The 18,177-nt window shown below is 33.1% G+C and overlaps 1 protein-coding gene across 2 annotated transcripts in view; it reads left to right on the top strand.

Annotated features, from left to right (window-relative positions):
- Positions 1–18,177, top strand: part of Mtrex (Mtr4 exosome RNA helicase) — a 100,041-nt gene that overhangs the window by 69,998 nt on the left and 11,866 nt on the right. For both annotated transcript variants that reach the window (XM_015497298.2, XM_048800036.1), the window contains 5 exons: positions 2,144–2,332; positions 6,271–6,434; positions 8,682–8,787; positions 12,690–12,746; positions 13,889–14,051. In XM_015497298.2, the coding sequence (XP_015352784.1) occupies positions 2,144–2,332; positions 6,271–6,434; positions 8,682–8,787; positions 12,690–12,746; positions 13,889–14,051 (679 nt within the window). The remainder of the gene's footprint in view (positions 1–2,143; positions 2,333–6,270; positions 6,435–8,681; positions 8,788–12,689; positions 12,747–13,888; positions 14,052–18,177) is intronic.

Below are 18,177 nucleotides of genomic sequence, written 5' to 3'. Positions count from 1 at the left end.
GATGGGAAAGGCAGCGGAGCACAACAGACACTAGGATGGCAATTTGTAAATCAATGGATGTGTAACTGATGTGATTCTGCAATCTGTGTATGGGGTGAAGGTGGGAGTTCATAACCCACTTGAATCAAAGTGTGGAATATGATATGTCAAGAAATTTGTAATGTTTTGAACAACCCACAATAAAAAATTAAAAAAAAAAAAAGAAAAAATAAATAAATAAATTTAAACTTAAATTGAAATGAATTTTTGTTAGGCAAATTGCATTCTTGTCCTTTTGTCTTATAGATCACTGTGCTTTGTCCACAGAAACACATTTCAGCTTTGACATTATCTTTGTTAGTAACTTCACTTCATCTCTCTCCCCCACCACCCCCTGGTGTTGGGGATTCAACCCAGGGCCTTGTGCAAGCAAAGCAAGTACTCTACCAACTAAGCTATATCCCCAGTCCCTACTTCATCTCATTTTTATCTCATTATTTTTAAAAAGTTAGGCTCTTGTTTTATTTTGCCCCTTTGTAGACATTTATGTTAGTTCCCACATGCTGAGAGCCATAGCCAGTTGGAATGATGCTTGGCATTTTTGCCAGAACAGAGTGGTTGAGAAGTGATGCCAGCCAACCATTGAGATGATAATGGTTATGTTAAGCTGTGTAATCAGTTGTATATTAGACCCCTGCTGTCAGCCTTGGCCTGCTACTTTGGAGTTCTGGAGGGGATTCCCGGAGAGTTCCCATTGGTTGGGGAAGTGCTGGAGGAGGGATTTTCCGGAGGATGGATTTCTGGTTGGTGTGGTGTGTCCTGGGAGAAGAGAATAAAGGGGGTGCAGAGAATAAAGGAGTTCCTGTTTTGAACCTACAAGGCTGTGTGGTGGCTCGGTTATTTTGTGCCCAGCCAGACTGTGGCAACCACATATTAGGAAACCAGTGGATGAAAAATCAGGAATATTATCCTGGTAAAAGAACCCTTCTTTTAATGACTACAGAGTTCTCTTTTGCTATTTAATTTTTATACTTTAGAAATAAAATTTTAACATTTTTCTTGTCCTTGAATTTCATGCCTGTACTCTGTTTCTTAATACATAAAAATTACCCAAGTTGATGTATAAGATAGTGATTTTTGTATTAACACTAGCCCCCTTTGAGTAGGGCAGACAACTGGAAACTTCTATGTGCACTTAAAAACCATAATCAATTTCTTAAAATAGTTTTTATTATTGACTGGACATCAATGTTCAATGTCTTTGAACCTTTTATATATGTTCATTTCTACTCTTATTGGTGCTCCTTCTTATTTTCATTTGTGGTTTTTTTGTTTGTTGTTGTTTGATTTTTTTTTTTTTTTTGATTGTTTGTTTGTTTTTTTGTTTTGAGATGTGGTTTTGCTGTGTTGCCCCGGCCACTCTCAGTCACTCTTAGACTCCTGGGATCATTTGGGCTCAGATGATCCTCATGCCTGGGACTATAGATATTTACACCTAGCTAATGATGATTGTTTTTGTTGTGGTGGTGGGGCCAGGGCCCAGCACATGCTAAGTAGGCACTGACTAGTCAGATTCTGTCTGACCTTTAAGACCTATCCAGAACTTACTTATCTCAGTGAGATACCAGCCTGTGGTGAGTTACCCCTTCCCTAGACTCATATGTTCTTTACTTAATAGTTAGGTAATAAAAAAGTTAGTATTTAAAGGATTCCATACACTTTAAAAGTTTCTGTTTTCTAATTCAGTAGTGTCCTGTCTAGGAATCAACTCCAAAGAAAATTCTGGAAAATTCAAAACAATTTGCACATAAGAGATGTTAAATACAGAATTATTTTACAACAATCTAATATTGATGATGGCCTTATTAGATCAGTAAGTTGTAATGTATCCTATTCTATTGACCTATGTGATACTAGATTTATTAGAGACTTATAATAATATTTCCCTTTATCAGTAACTCATAGCATAGCAATTAAAAAGGAGTTTCAAAAACCATTGCAATTGGAAAATGCCTTCCAGTTTAACTGAGAAAAAATATATGTAGCATCCTTTTTTTATGTCTATGTGCATATAGAAAAAAGATAAAAGGAAGTATTGACTTAGTTTACTGTTATTAATTGTCTTTAAGAGAAAATGAATTTTACATATTATATTTTGTTTCAGGAAGTTCAGAAGCGTTTTCCTGATGGTGTTCCTTTATTAGATCCTATTGATGATATGGGCATTCAAGATCAAGGTTTGAAAAAGGTCATTCAGAAAGTAGAGGCTTTTGAGCATCGGATGTATTCTCATCCACTTCACAATGATCCAAATTTGGAAACTGTGTACACACTTTGTGAAAAAAAAGCACAGGTATGGCAGAAACTTCATTTTTATGATAAAATTCTATGTACTTTATTAAGTAAATGTGGTTTTCATTTCCTTGTCCTATTGGTCTGATCAGATAAAGTGGAATTTCTGGCTCGCTTTTAAATTATCAACTTTCAAACCTATCAGCTCTCAATAGCAAATCAAAATAAAGTCATTATAGTATAGTTCTGTGTTTAATGGATGAGGTTTTTTTTTTTGTTTTTTAAACAGCACAATACTCACCCTTTTAAAGTGTCCCAATTCAGTGGGTTTTTGTTTCTTTGTTTCTTTGTTTTTTACTACATTCACAACACCACTATCTAATTCGGAACATTTTCTTCACCATAAAACAAACACATCCAATAGCAGTCACTCTCCATTTTCTCACCCTTCAAACCCTGGCAACCACAAGTATACTGCCTATTCCAGACATTTCATATAAATTAAATTACATAATATGTGTCCTCTGTGTCTGCTTTTTTCACCTAGCATATTACCTTCAAGGTTCATCTATATTTTAACATGAATTGGTACTTTATTCCTTTTATAGCTAAGTAATATTTCATTGTATGGATATACCATGTTTTGTTCACCCATTCATCAGTTCGTGGACATTTGATTTTTATCCCACCTTGGTTATTTTAAATAATGGTACTATGAACCTCTTGTACAAACTTCTTTGTGAACCTGGGTTTTTTTTTATCTCTTTTGAGTGGAATTGAGTAGAATTATGGGATCCTGTGGAAACTAGGTATATTTTTGAGAACCTTCCAAACTTTTCCAAAGTGGCTGCATCATTTTTGTTATCTAGCAATTTATGAGAGTTCCATGTTGTCCACATCTTGATTAAAACTTACTGTTGTCTGTATTTTTTTACTTTAGCCATTCTGATAGTTTGAAGTGGTAATAGATTAGTTTTTTAAGGTAGTTGTAATTTCTACTCAGTAGAAGCATTCTTACAGCCATTACGAATAGTGAAAAAACAATAGAAAAACAATTTTGAAGTAAACACTCTTCTTTCTAATAGTCTCTCCTCTTGAACTATAATGTTTTAATGTGTGCAGATTTACCTTCCTCCATTAAAGTGATAATTCCTTTCTCTTATGCTTTTTTGGCTTTTATTACAAACTGCTTTTCATCAATACATTTGTCTTTCTTTCTCACAAACTAGATCTTAAGTTCCTTAGGTTCAAATGTTCCATATTTGTAACTCTCCCATAGTGTTATATATTTATTGTAAAGTAGATGCCAAGAGTTTCTGTCCTTTGGCTTAATAGAATAATACATTTAGTTCATAGTTTTAAAACATTCTTTTTCTAGCTTTTTGTGAATTGTGATCTCCTACGTGACTACAAGACACATTTTGCATCTCTTACCCCTAAGAAGCCTTCCAAATCTGGCCCCTCAATTGTCAATATTTTAAGTTCTTACATCTACTGATATAGGTTTCTCACTTAGTGGAATTGAGACTGCAAAATGAGGCAGTAAAAAGGATATTCTTATAGCATTATTTAAAAAAGCAAATGACTGGGACTGGGGTTGTGGCTCAGTGGTAGAGCACTTACCTAGTATGTGTGAGGCATTGGGTTTGATCCTCATCACTACATAAAGAAATAAATAAACAAAATAAAGGTATTGTGTCCATCTACAAGTAAAAAAAAAAAAAACAACAAATGACTTAAATACTTGGGAATTAATCTAACCAAGGAACTAAAAGAGCTCTACAATGAAAATTACAGAACACTGAAGAAAGAGATTAATTTCTTAAAAGATGGAAAAATAGGGCTGGGGCTGTAGCTCAGTGGTAGAGTGCTTGCCTAGCATATGTGAGGTACTGGGTTTGATTCTCAGGACTGCATATAAATAAAATAAAGATCCGTCAACAACTAAAAAAATTTTTAAATGTTTTTTTAAAAGATGGAAAAATATCCCATTTTTTTGATAGAATTAATATTGTCAAAATGGCCATATTACCAAAAGCAATATGTAGATTCAACACAATCCCCATCAACATACCAATAGTATTCTTCACAGAATTAGAAAAACAATTGTTAAATTCTTTTGGAAGAATAAGAGAGCCAGAATAGCCAAAGCAATACTAAGCAAGAAAAGCAAAGCAGGAGGCATCACAGTACTTGATCTGAAATTACACTACAGAGCTGTAGTAACAAGAATAGTATGGTATTGGCATCAAAATAGATAGAAGGACCAATGGAACAGAATAGAAGACACAGAGACAAACCTATATGTCTACAGCTGTTGGACATTTGACAAAGGTACCAAAAATATATTTTGCAGAAAAGACAGCCTTCATAACAAATGATGCTGGGAAAACTGGATAGCTGTATGTAGAAAAATGAAACTAGACCCCTATCTCTCATCCTATACAAAACTGAAATCAAAATGAGTCAAAGACTTAGACCAGGAACTTTATAACTACTGGAGGAAAACACAGTCAACACTCCATCATACAGTCTTCCTTAACAAGACACCCCCCACCCACAAAGTGTAAGAAATAAAACCAAGAATCAATGAGATGTCATTAAGCTAAAAAGCTTCTGCACAGCAAAAGGAAATGATTAAGAGTGTGAAAAGAGCCTTCAACATGGGAGAAAATCTTAGCCAGCTATTCCTCAGATAGGTGATTAATATCTAGAATATGTCTAGAATTCAAAAAACTCAACACCAAAAAAAAAAAAATAACTAACCCCATCAACAAATGGGCAAAAGAACTAAACAGAAATTTCTTAATAGAAGAGACAAATGGCCAACAAATATATGAAAAAATGCTCAACATTTCTAACAATCAAAGATATGCAAATCAAAACTACACTAACACTTCCTCTCACTCTAGTCAGAATGGCCGTGATCAAGAATATGAGCAACGATAAATGCTGGTGAGCTTGTGAGGAAAAAGGTAAACTTGTACCTTGTAACCACTCTGGAAAGCAGTATGGACATTCCTCAAAAAACTATACCACATGACCCAGCTATCACACTCCATGATATTTTCCCAAAAGATCTAACATTACATACCACAGCAAATTAGCCACCTTAATGTTTATCAAAGCACAATTCACAGTGGATAAATTATGGAATCAACCCAGGTGCCTGTCAATAGATGAATGGATTAAGAAGTTTTGGTGTATATATACAATGGTTTCTACTCAGTCATTAAAAAAATGAAATTATGGTATTTGCAAGTATATAGATGGGAATTGAGAATATCATGCTAAGTAAAATAAGCCAAATTCCGAAACTCAAAGGTCTAATATTTTCTCTCATGTGCGGAAGAAAGAAAGGAAAAGAAGCAAAATAAAGGAAAGGGGGAGGGAAGGATAGAATAACATAAAGGGAAGATTAGTAATGCAAAAGGAGATTGAGAGGCAGAGGGGAGGGATGGGTTAGGGGAGGCAATGCGGAAAGAATCCCTTAAAAACCCACACACATACTACAGGAAATTTCACCTTTATGCATAAATAAAAAGAACCAGTCAAATATTAATAAGTAGATAAGCAAAATAAAGAAGGGAAAAGGGGGAGGAGGTTATGAACTAAAATTGAATTTCATGCATATATGAGCTTATTGGGGTGAACCCAGCTAGTAGGTATAACTATGAAGCTCTAATTTAAAAAAAAGAAAAGAAAAGAAAAAGCAATTTAATATAAACAATCTCAGTGTTGATTGGTAGGAAATGCTGATCAATACAATGGAAATCAAGATTCTCATTAAAGAGAAAGTTGGATTTATATGATCTCTTTGGAAAAGAAATCCTAATATTAAATGGGAAAGGAAGCTTATCTCACTCATGTGTCATGGGGGAAAGCTCCTATGCTTATATATCCATGCATTATGCAGAGATGTGTATTCTTTTTCCCCCAGGTAGGGTCTCACCATATTTTCACTTTATAATTGAGCTTTCTTTACTTTCTCTGCCTTAGATTGCAATAGATATTAAATCTGCAAAACGAGAACTGAAGAAAGCAAGAACTGTCCTACAAATGGATGAACTCAAATGTCGCAAACGTGTTTTAAGAAGGTTGGGATTTGCTACTTCTTCTGATGTCATAGAGATGAAAGGACGAGTAGCTTGTGAGATAAGCAGGTAAAATATTGTTTTTCTGGAAAGTTGATTTTAAGATAAGATAATATTTTTTAAATGAAAGGTGTTTATCTTTAGCAAAAAGCTGTGTTAAATATAAACGTGTCATAATACCTTTCACATTACATACAGTTTTAGATCACAAAATTAAGATATTAGAAAAAGGTCAAGTCTCAGTAATTAATACACAAACACACACATGCGCACCTCAGCCATTTGATATATTTTATATGAAATAGTTTTTTAGGGGCTGGGATTGTGGCTCAGTGGTAGAGCGCTCACCTAGCACGTGTGAGGCCCTGGGTGGTATCCTCAGCACCACATAAAAACAAATAAACAAAATAAAGGTATTGTGTACAACTAAAAAATAAAATATTTTTTAAAAAGAAATAGCTTTTTAATGCATAATGTAATTTTTACATAATCTTAGTTTATGCATAATCATGTGTGTGGAGAGAAAGAGAATTTATTTATTTTTATTTTACATATATGAACATTTCTCCATCTAGAAACTAATAGATAACCATTATCTTTTTATGTGTGTTGGAGATTTTACTGAAGTTTTGGGCTAACCATAAGATATTACAATAGCATATTAGAGATCATAGCTTAAAAATGGATATAAGATAGAGTCATCTCTCTGTATTCTCAGGGTTCTGCATTCACGGATTCATCCAAATGTGAATAGAAAATATTTTAGGGGAAAAAAATGGCATCCATACAGCACACATACAGATTTTTTTTCTGGTCATTATTCCCCAAATAATACAGTATAATAATTATATATTGCATTTATAATATGTATTATAAGCAATCTAGTGATTACTTATATAAGTTTGATCTATTTATTCATATGCTAAAATTCATGTTACTAGAATTATTTTTTTCTGGTATGACCTACTGGCTAACAATAAAAATTTATTAAATCTGTAGCCAGATTTAGTCTTGGAAGAATGTGTATTGATTTTATCTTAAGATACATTTTCTGTTTATAGAACTGATATTATATCAAAGTACATTAATATTTTCTCAAAATTTGCAAAAATTTGGGGTCATTGTATACTCCTTCTGTCTTCCTATATCAAACTCTCTGCCCTTTTAAACATCGTCACCTACTAATGTACATTCATTATTTCTTGCCTAGTTTACTGCACTAGCTCCCTATTTATTCATTGCCTACTTTCTTGAGATTTTTACATCCTTCAGACTGCCTTTACAACATTCTTTCTAAAACACAAATTCTTGCATATCATTCATTGGTAAAAGTTTTTTTGTGATTCTCTATTGCTTTTTAAGCATAAATACTATAACCTTGTATATTCTTGCTCTTCCTTCTTCAGCCTATTTATTGACACATTCTTCAAATACTGTTGCTTTGGTTGACATGACTTTTTCTTTATCATTACCTTCCATCCTGCTAATTCCTTAGTCTTTTTTTCCAAGATCTCTTACAATTTGCTGTGGGCCTCTCCAGTCTGACTTTAGGCTCCTCAACTTTTTATACATAACCACCTGTATGAACTTCTTTAGAGCACTCTGTTAGACCACTGTTCTGTGATGTTTGGTTTACTTGTTGGCCTCCCACATTAGACTGTGGTTATTGGAAATAGTCTTGTCTTGTTGGTATTGTCCTCTTTTGACTTAACTCTCGATTTACCTTAGTGGATCCAAATTTAGTTTTTTTACTTTTATTTTTGAAGTTACATTTGTAAAGATTAATAGTTTGTAGCCATATGCTTTTTTATTTTTAGTTGTAGATGGACACAACACCTTTATTTTATTTATTTATTTTTACATAGTGCTGAGTATCAAACCCAGAGCCTCATACGAGTGAGGCAAGCACTCTGCCACTGAACCACAACCCCAGCTCTAGCTGTATACTTTTTTAGTATGAAGAAAAATTTATACGGTAAGCAACAGTTTGTTTTATTCAAAGGCTGTTGCCCATCTTGAGTGTAGACACTAGAAAAATAAGGTGTGAAATGTGGGCTTGGTGGGCATAAATTGTGATTTCTAACAAAGTTCTTTTTCATATCTTGATGTAGGTTCTTACTAAGTTGCTGAAATTGGCTTTGAACTCATGATCCTCTTTCCTTAAGTCTTCTTAGTCGCTGGAATTACAGGCGTGCACCACCATTCCCAGCAAAATAATACATTTTATTAAAACAGCATGCTGAAGGTATATATAGTCAACATTTGTTTTATATGCTGACATTTGATATTTATTCTTTTTTCTTTTTCCTTTGACAGTGCTGATGAGCTGCTTCTAACTGAGATGATGTTTAATGGACTTTTCAATGACCTTTCTGCAGAACAAGCAACAGCGTTATTAAGCTGCTTTGTGTTTCAAGAGAATGTGAGTAAATAGATTTAGCATATTTGATTTACTAATTCACACGTGCTGTGGTTTAGGTTAAGTTAGTGTAATAGATGGTTCTTTTTTTGTGGTCTCGGTCAAAGCACATTTAACACAAATATAGTAGGAAAGAATTGAATAATTAAGTGTGTACATTATTAGAAGAGTAAGATTTTATCTGTGGACAGTTCATCACTAATCAGATTCCAAGTTTTTTATTTGCTTTTATAACCCAGTTTATTACTCAGTTCTAGAAAGAAAAAGATAAGTGGAAATAAAATTTAGGAATATCTAATAAAAATGAAGATAGATAATAAGGTTGAATTAAACACATCCCACTATGAGAGATAACTGCGAAGCAATTAATCCTGTGAGAAACTGAAGTCTCAGTTTTCATGGGCAAGGTTTAAGGCAGTGATGATAAAATCCTTGTTGGTTTAATATGAGTAATTAGTAATTAATTTTTAATATGAGTAATTAGTTCATTTTTAAGAACTCCTAAAAATACAGAAATGGCCATAATTCAGTGGTTGAGTGCTTGTCTTAATATGCACACGACCCTAGGTTTGATCCTCAGTGCCACAAGAAGACATTTGGAATAAAGTGCCGAATGGAGCACACAGAAGTACTAATTACCCTTGTACTGTTTTCCCCAAACCAGGATGGTTTGCTTTTAAAAGTAAAATACATTCTAGAGATTAGTGCTCTATCTGATGTGTGTGTGGTAAGAATTTGTTCCCAATTAGTAGGCTCCCTATTTACCACACTATGAATTGTGATGCATTCTTGTTGTCATATATAACAAATTAAAAATTTTTTAAAAAGTAAAAAAATATTGTTTTACTGTTCAAGTTTAAGGTATAATTCATTGTAGAGAATTAAGACAAGGACTTAAGCCTTGTAAAAATTTAATCTTGTTTTCTAAATTTTTAGAGGATGTTTTACTGTATTCCATAGTTTGATTTTTAATTAAATTGTATAAGACAAAGTGTTTTTTTCAGTTCTGCTATTGATCTGTTTACCTATTAATGATTTTCCTTTTTTGTAACATGCCACAATTTTTATTGCAGTGTGGCCATTTTTGTGAAGGTGGAGAGTTTGATCTTAAAGCAATGTTTCATTTAAGGCTTTTTTTATACAGAAATTGCCATCATGACTGACATTTGAAGTCTCTTTAATGTTGCAACACTCATGATAAACATAAAACTATACTTATTCAGTAGTGTACACTCAGTGGAAAACAAAAAGGCATTAATAACAGGTATTTCTTTTAAGAAGATATGCAGATAACAGGAATGAGCACTGAAGCACTAGCATAAATTGATGACATAGTTAGCAAAACAATCGGCATTTCTTTTGAGAGATTGAACTCATTTTTTATAAAGTGTTTTTCATGCATAATATGCGTATTGCCATGTCTCAAAAAAAGACTAAGGCAGGTGAGGTGCATGAATGCTCCAGTGCCTCACAGAACTACTGTCAAGTGCAACAAAAATAATACTGAAAAAATTTCACCATCTGACCAGTACAGGGTTATTTCAAGGCATTCAGTGCACTGCAAGAGGGGCATATAACCAGTTGTTTGGGGAAAAATAAGATAGGAAGGAATCCTTGGGTTCTCCATAAAAATATCATATTAGAGAATAGAATGGCAACACTTAATAGGAGGCTTAAATGAATCATACCTCCTTCATTCATTATGTTGGAAAGGCCAGGTGGGAAGGGAAAACTAAACAAAAGAAAACAAAAAACCACCTAATGCTTTTCCAGTGGACTGGGCTGGAAAAGTGAAACCCTCTTGTGATCCAGAAGGCACATGTCAGTCATTTTACAATGGTTTTCCTTCATGTGAAACTGTTGAACTACCTCCCAGTTTCTCTGTAAGTATCGAACGGTCCTTAATATCATCCAAGCCATTTATTTGCCACTTGTTTAATACCTGTAAATTTCTTTTTAATGGTATCTTTAGAGCAGCTAAAGATAGAGCAATTTCTGTGGTGTCTCTGTCAGCCTTACTCCAGGCACCACAGATACAGCAGAAAGTTTTACTTTCATGAATCTTAGATGCAAAGTTAGTGAAGATATATAAAATACAAACATATTCTGTCAAGTAGTGATGAAAATTGGGAGAAAAGTAAAAGGGTTGGATAGAGATCCCTGGGTATTGGGGTTACTACTATTTTAAATAAGATTATTAGAAAAGGTTTTCCCAGTAAACTGTAATTTGAATTGAGATCTGCAGGAGAGATGAAGGGGCATATTGTGTTCTTATCTGGTAGGACAGCATTAGTAAAATTGTACTTGTTCCTCTTATATCAAGACCAGTACTTTGTACCTATAGTGGCTAGAAAAAAAGGAAGGTGATTAGTTGCTGTTGCCCATGAATGGACATAATTATGTCAAAGACATTTAATGGTCTTATATTATTTACTAAACTGAGATGTTGAGTTCATACTGGCTCTTTTGCTTTTTCCTCATTCATCAATAAACTTTGGTTTTAACAGGAATATAGAGTCTAGTTCATGCTTTATTACATAATATGCACATGTGCATGATACAAATCAAAACTAAGTCATTTGTGACTACTGATGCTTAAAATGTAGGGAGGTGCATTTCAACTAATCTGTAATTGCTTTTTTAAAAAATCACTTGTAATTACTTTAAATTCTGTCCTACACATACCATTCTTCCTCCTCCTCGATTGTGATTTCCCACCCCTATTACCTCCCCCCTTCAGTCCCCTTCCTCGACTTCACTGCTCTCCCCTCTATTTTCATGAGACCACCACCCTCTCCCACCATATCTTTTAGTCCTTATTTCTCTCTAAGTTTCTGTATATAAGAGAAAACATTTAACCCTTAATTTTCGGTGTCTGGCTTATTTTACTTAGCATGGTATTCTCCAGTTCCATTCATTTACCAGAATGACAGAATTTCATTCTTTATATCTAAGTAAAACTTCATTGTGTTTATATACCTTTCATTTGTTGACACACAACCTTGGCTAGTTCCGTAACTTGGCTATTGTGAATTGCACTGCTATAAACATTAGTAACATTTATACCATTCTTACAATAATTTTGTTGTATATCAACTCTACCTTTGTCAAAATTTCTTTATTAATAATATTTTATTTTTATCACAAGCCTGTCAGTTTTGAGAATCCGGCTTTATTATTTCTAACAGGGCAAGAGTTCAACATTCAGAATTCAAGGAACTTGTCCAAGTGTATTTAGCTACTTAGTGATGGACATGAAACTTTATTATAATCTAAGTGAAAAATTGATACACTTTATAGTGGGAAAGCATTAGTAAGAATACTAAAAGGGTTGGGGTTATAGATCAGTTGTAGAGCACTTGCCTAGCAGGTGTGAGACACTGGATTCAGTTCTCAGATTGCTAATTAATTAATTAATTAAGGTCTATCAACAACTAAAAAAATATTTTAAAAAATACTAAAAATCAGATTGAACTTTGTTATGCTTGTTAAAGAGCTGGAAATATCTGGGTAAAATAAAAATTAAGGGCAGTATTTTTAATGTCCTTTATCCATCTCAAATTTCCAGTTCCTATAGAGTTCTTACGAGTTTCCTGTGATTAAACCTTATGGTGTTGATGCAACTAAACTGTATGTTTGCAATATTTGCTGTCTTTCTTGGTTCCATTTGTAATGATAAAAATAGTACACTTTGTAAATTTAGCTGTGTAATATTTTCCTCTGAAATATTGAGAATGAAAAGTTATATTGCTTGTAAAGTTGATTTGAAATGCAAAATGCTAATGACTCTAAAAGTCATTATAATTTGATAATAATGGATAACACAAAAGCTTTGTTTGATTTTTAAAAACAGGTGATATGCACTGCACTCTAAACTTATATTTTTAAACTTTTTTTTTCCATAGTCTAGTGAGATGCCCAAATTGACAGAACAGTTAGCAGGTCCACTTCGACAAATGCAGGTAAGATAGTATATTGTAAAATAAATGTTGTGATAGTGTAATCCTAGTACTTTATTATTCCACAGAGACAACTGTAGTTGGGATTAAATATATCATTTGATGTTAGTCATGTCATTTAATGCTGTTTTATTAACATTTTTATTATTTTCATTTTAGTAATTAAACATTCTCATTACAATGAATTGTATGTAGTCTCTGAATGCAGATTTAAAACTGAATAGTGTGGATAGGATATTGACAATTCATTGCTTACACCATTTTCTTCTTTAGAGGGAAAAATGGCATTGCATACATTTAGTATACTTTTGGCACATTTTTCCATTCTAGTTAATAACAACATTTTAAAATCTGCTTTATCATTAGTTATTTATCACTAAATACTCAAAGCCTCAGTATCTTATAGAAATAAATCTGTGTCTTTTTTTATTTCCTGAAAATGAACTATTTTTTTATCTGCCTTTTAAGTTAAATAAATCATAAAAAATAGCTCTCAGTGGAACATTCAGTATCTCTTAATGTTACTAAGAAATGAGAAAATAAAATGTTAAGATATATATACTTTTAAGTATTGCTGGGGAAATATATACTTTTCCATAGGATTTGTTTTCTTCTAAATGCTTTGTTATTGTTTTGGTTTTATTAATGGAACAATTAAAGATTTTTCATTTTTTAATTTTTTTTAGTTTCATTTTCATTTTTCATTTTTTTATTTTATTTTTTTTAATTTTCATTTTTCATTTTTTAATTTTTTTATTTTTATGTGGTGCTGAGGATCAATCCAGTACCTCACGCTTGCAGGGCAAGCACTCTACCACTGGGTTACAACCCCAGCCCAATTAGAAATTATTTAAATGGTACTTTCTGAATAATTTTAATATAGAGTTCTCAGGTTTTGTAGAAAAGAAACAACTGGCTGAAAATCATGTTCTTGATATATTTCTTAGCCACTTCAACATGAAGAAAAAAGCTTAACTGTTTAATCACTTAGCATTGTGCATCCTTAGAAATAAGACTATCCAAATTGCAGAATAACATCTAAAGTATAGGGAACTTTGTGTAATACTGACTTTGGAATCCTAAAGAAAAAAGTGATGTAGGAGATCATGAGTAAGGAATTTTAGCTATGTCTTTTATTTTTAAAGGAATGTGCTAAAAGAATTGCAAAAGTTTCAGCAGAAGCAAAATTGGAAATTGATGAGGAAACTTACCTAAGCTCATTCAAACCTCACCTAATGGATGTGGTATATACCTGGGCAACTGGAGCTACCTTTGCCCACATCTGCAAAATGACAGATGTCTTTGAAGGTATGGTTAAATTTTGTGTACACGTACATATTCCCAGTATAAGAAATATACTCAATCAAGATAGTCTTGTTTTAATTAAACGTGAATAATATATTTTTTTAAAATTTTGGTAGTAAAATGGAATCTTCTGCCCATGTTGGTTAAAAAAAATATTTTCTACAGACCTTTTGTATTATTCAATAAGCACAGTCTGCTTCTACTAAATTACTTAGGAAACTATTTTAACAGAACATAATTCTGTGCCTAAGTGTGTGCATTCATAAATAGATGATCTTAGTAAGTTATATATATGTGTATATTTTTGCAGTTTGCTTTTGTTCTCTTGGTAAGAACTTAATGGTTTGCTATAAGATTTCATGAAAAATAGCAGAGCTGAAATGATTAATCATTGCATGTGTAATAACAAACACGGCTTCATTCAGACTATTATTACAGAATGAAGCAAATTAAAATTAATGAGCAGAATTTTAAGAAACCGAAGAATAACTGTTATCTACCTGTCATATAATAATTACATTTTGTCATATAATAAAATTACATTTTGATATACCCAATATTATATGACTTCCAGCTGATAATATTATGGAAATAATACATTATTGATTTTAGGAGTCAGTAATTTGTATGATGAGGTTAAATTTCTCTGCCACAGAATTTTTTTTATTAATTTTTTAAAAATAAATGATAGCAGAATACATTACAATTCATATGACACATATAGAGCACAACTTTTCATACCTCTGGTTGTATATAAAGTATGTTCACACCAATTCATGTCTTTGTACACGTACTTTGGATAATGATGTCCATCACATTCTACCATCATTGCTAACCCCCTGCCCCCTCCCTTCCCCGTCCTATCTAGAGTTTGTCAGTTCCTCCTCTGTTCCCCCTCCTTACCCCATTATGAGTCATTCACCTTATATCAGAGAAAACATTGAACATTTGTTTTGTTGGAATTGGCTAACTTCACTTGGCATTATCTTCTCCAACTCCATCCATTTACCTGCAAATGCCATGATTTTATTCTCTGAGTAATATTCCATTGTATATATGTGCCACATGTTTTTATCCATTCATCTACTGAAGGGCATCTAGTTTTGCTATTGTGAATTGTGCTGCTATAAACATTGTTGTGGCTGTGTCTCTGTAGTATGCTGTTTTTAAATCCTTTGGGTATAGACCAAGGAGAAGAACAGCTGGGTCAAATGGTGGTTTTTCATTCCCAGTTTTCCAAGGAATCTCCATACTACTTTCCATATTGGCTGCACCAATTTGTAGTCCCACCAGCAGTGTACCTTTTCCCTCACATCCTCGCCAACACTTATTGTTATTTGTCTTCATAATTGCTGCCATTCTGACAGGAGTGACAAGAGTAGTTTTGATTTGCATTTCTCTAATTGCTAGAGATGATGAACCTATATATTTGTTGATTAATTGTATATCTTCTTCTGAGAAGTGTTTGTTCAGGTCCTTGGCCCCTTTATTGATTGGGTTTTTATTTTTTTTGGTGTTTAGCTTTTTGATGTGTGAAGGGTAAAAAATTGCTCACAAGATGTAGGTTCTCTATTCACCTCACAGATTGTTTCTTTTGCTGAGAGGAAACTTTTTAGTTTGAATTCATCCCATTTATTGATTCTTGCTTTTAATTCTTTTTTTTTTTTAATTGTTGATAGACTTATTTTATTTATTTATATGTGGTGCTGAGAATCGAACCCAGTGCCTCACACATGCCAGTCAAGTGTCTATGATTTAATTCCTAGGTCTTTGATCCACTTTGAGTTGAGTTTTGTGTATGGTGAGAGATAGGGCTTAATTTCGTTTTGTTGCATATGTTTTTTCTAGTTTGCCCAGCACCATTTATTGAAGAGACTATCTTTTCTCCAATGTATGTTTTTGGCACCTTTGTCTAATATAAGATAATTGTAATTTTGTGGGTTAGACTCTGTGTCCTCTGTTCTGTACCATTGGTCTACCAGTCTTATTTGGTGCCAATACCATGCTGTTTTTGTTATTATTGCTCTATAGTATAGTTTAAGGTCTAATATAGTGATGCCACCTGCTTCACTCTTCCTCCTAAGGATTGCTTTAGCTATTCTGGGTCTCTTATTTTTCCAGATGAATTTCATGATTGCTTTTTCTATTTCTATGAGGAATGCCATTGGAATTTTGATCAGAATTGCATTAAATATGTATAGTGCTTTTGCTAATATGATCATTTTGATAATATTAACTCTGCTTGTCCAAGAGCAAGGGTAGATCTTTTCATCTTCTAAGGTCTTCTTTGATTTCTTTAGGGTTCTGTAGTTTTCATTGTATAGATCTTTTACCTCTTTCTTGACTTGATTGCCAAATGTGGTGTTTTTTGTTTTTTTTTTTTTTTTTTTGAGATTATTGCAAATGGGATAGTTTTCCTCATTTCCCTTTCAGAGCGTCTGCCATAGAATATAAAAGTTCTAAATTAAGATCGTTTATTATATTGATCTTTATGGGTTTTAAAGTTTCGTTTTTGATTTTCAGGGTTTTTTTTCCCCCCTTCTTCTTTTTTTTAAAGTTATAGATGGACATAATACCTTTATCTATCTACCTACCTATCTATTTATTTATTTATTCATTTTTATGTGGTGCTGAGATTGAACCCAGAGCCTCACACATGCTAGGCATGTGCTCTACCTTTGAGCTGTAGCCCCAGCCCAGTTTTAAGGTTTTTAATGTCATAGTTTATACATCGTACATTGTTTTTTAATTAATTTAATGTGGTGTCTTAGAACTTTCCCTAAAGATAATAAATTTCTAAACCATCAATTAGTGAAAGGCCCCAGATACTCTGCTGAGCGTTTTGTTACTGAGGTCACAGTTAAGTAACTCATCATGCTAAGAGTTTTGTAAGATTTGCATCTAATCACTAAAATAGTATTTCATTGTAAATAGTATCATCTCCATTTTGCATAAGGAATTCAAGGTAAATAATCTTGCTAGTGTCATCATACCATAATTTGACCTCTGTGACTACAAGTTGATAACTTTGTTTAATCACTGTAACAACTTATTATTAAACTTTGAACACCTGAAGACTCCTTAAACCCTACCCTAGAATATACCATCTTCATCCACAAAAAATTCATGCTTTTAGGAATGGTAAGAAAGTTCATAATAGTTCATGGTAGGTAGCAACAGTTGAGTCTGAGAAAAGTTAGGTGTGACATACCTTAGTTGGGAACATTGCTTAACACACAGGAACTTAGGTCAGTGATGGCAGTTTTTGTGTTGCAGAGATATCAAGGTAAGGAAATACAGCAGTTCTACTCTTCATTTAGCCAACGTTTTGAAAAATACAGATGAAATTCTGTGCCTCAATAAATACCTGCTTCTCAAGTAAAGTCAAAACACTGACACAAAACAATAGTGAAACATAGCAGAGATTAGTTTTTTTAAAAAAATAAAAATCAAAGGGTTAAAAACCCTAAGACTAACTAATAACATTTAGTTATTTCTATAAATTTTTTTGTGGATTATTTTTCTGTCCTTTTCTATGCTTAAATGGAAATGTTATCTCAATATAGATGATAAATCCTGAAGCTGTATAGTTCTGCCCAAGTACCTGTTGCCTCTGTGAATTGATCTTTTTCACAGCATACTGCCTCTTTTGAATTTGGGTGGGAGTCATTTCTAGATTATAATTTGCTCCAAATCTAAGTTTGAAGAATTTGAGAAATTCAGTTTTCTAATTATAACTTGAAGTCAGGTCTAACATCAGCATGATTTTCATGTTTTTCTGGTCTAAATGCCATTAGCTAAATCTTTTCTTTCTAAAGTTGGGACAGACTATATGTATTAACTCTTAAAAGCAACATGATTAGCCAGGTGCAGGGTGGGGTAGGGGTGCACGCCCATAATCCCATTGGCTTGGCAGACTGAGTTAGAGTTCAAAGTTCACCTCAGCAACTGCAAGGTGTGAAGCAACTCAGTGAGACACTGTCTCTGAATAAAATACAAAATGGCGCTGGGGATGTGACTCCATAGTTGAGTGTCCCCAAGTTCCATCCCCAGTACCAAAAAACAAAACATAATTAAACAAACAAAAAAACTTGAGAACCTTGATTTACTTAGAATAATAGTTTCTTTT

Source organism: Marmota marmota, unplaced genomic scaffold (genome assembly GCF_001458135.2).
Source record: "Marmota marmota marmota unplaced genomic scaffold, marMar, whole genome shotgun sequence".
Taxonomy (NCBI): Eukaryota; Metazoa; Chordata; class Mammalia; order Rodentia; family Sciuridae; genus Marmota; species Marmota marmota.
This window is presented reverse-complemented; position numbering and strand designations above follow the sequence as displayed.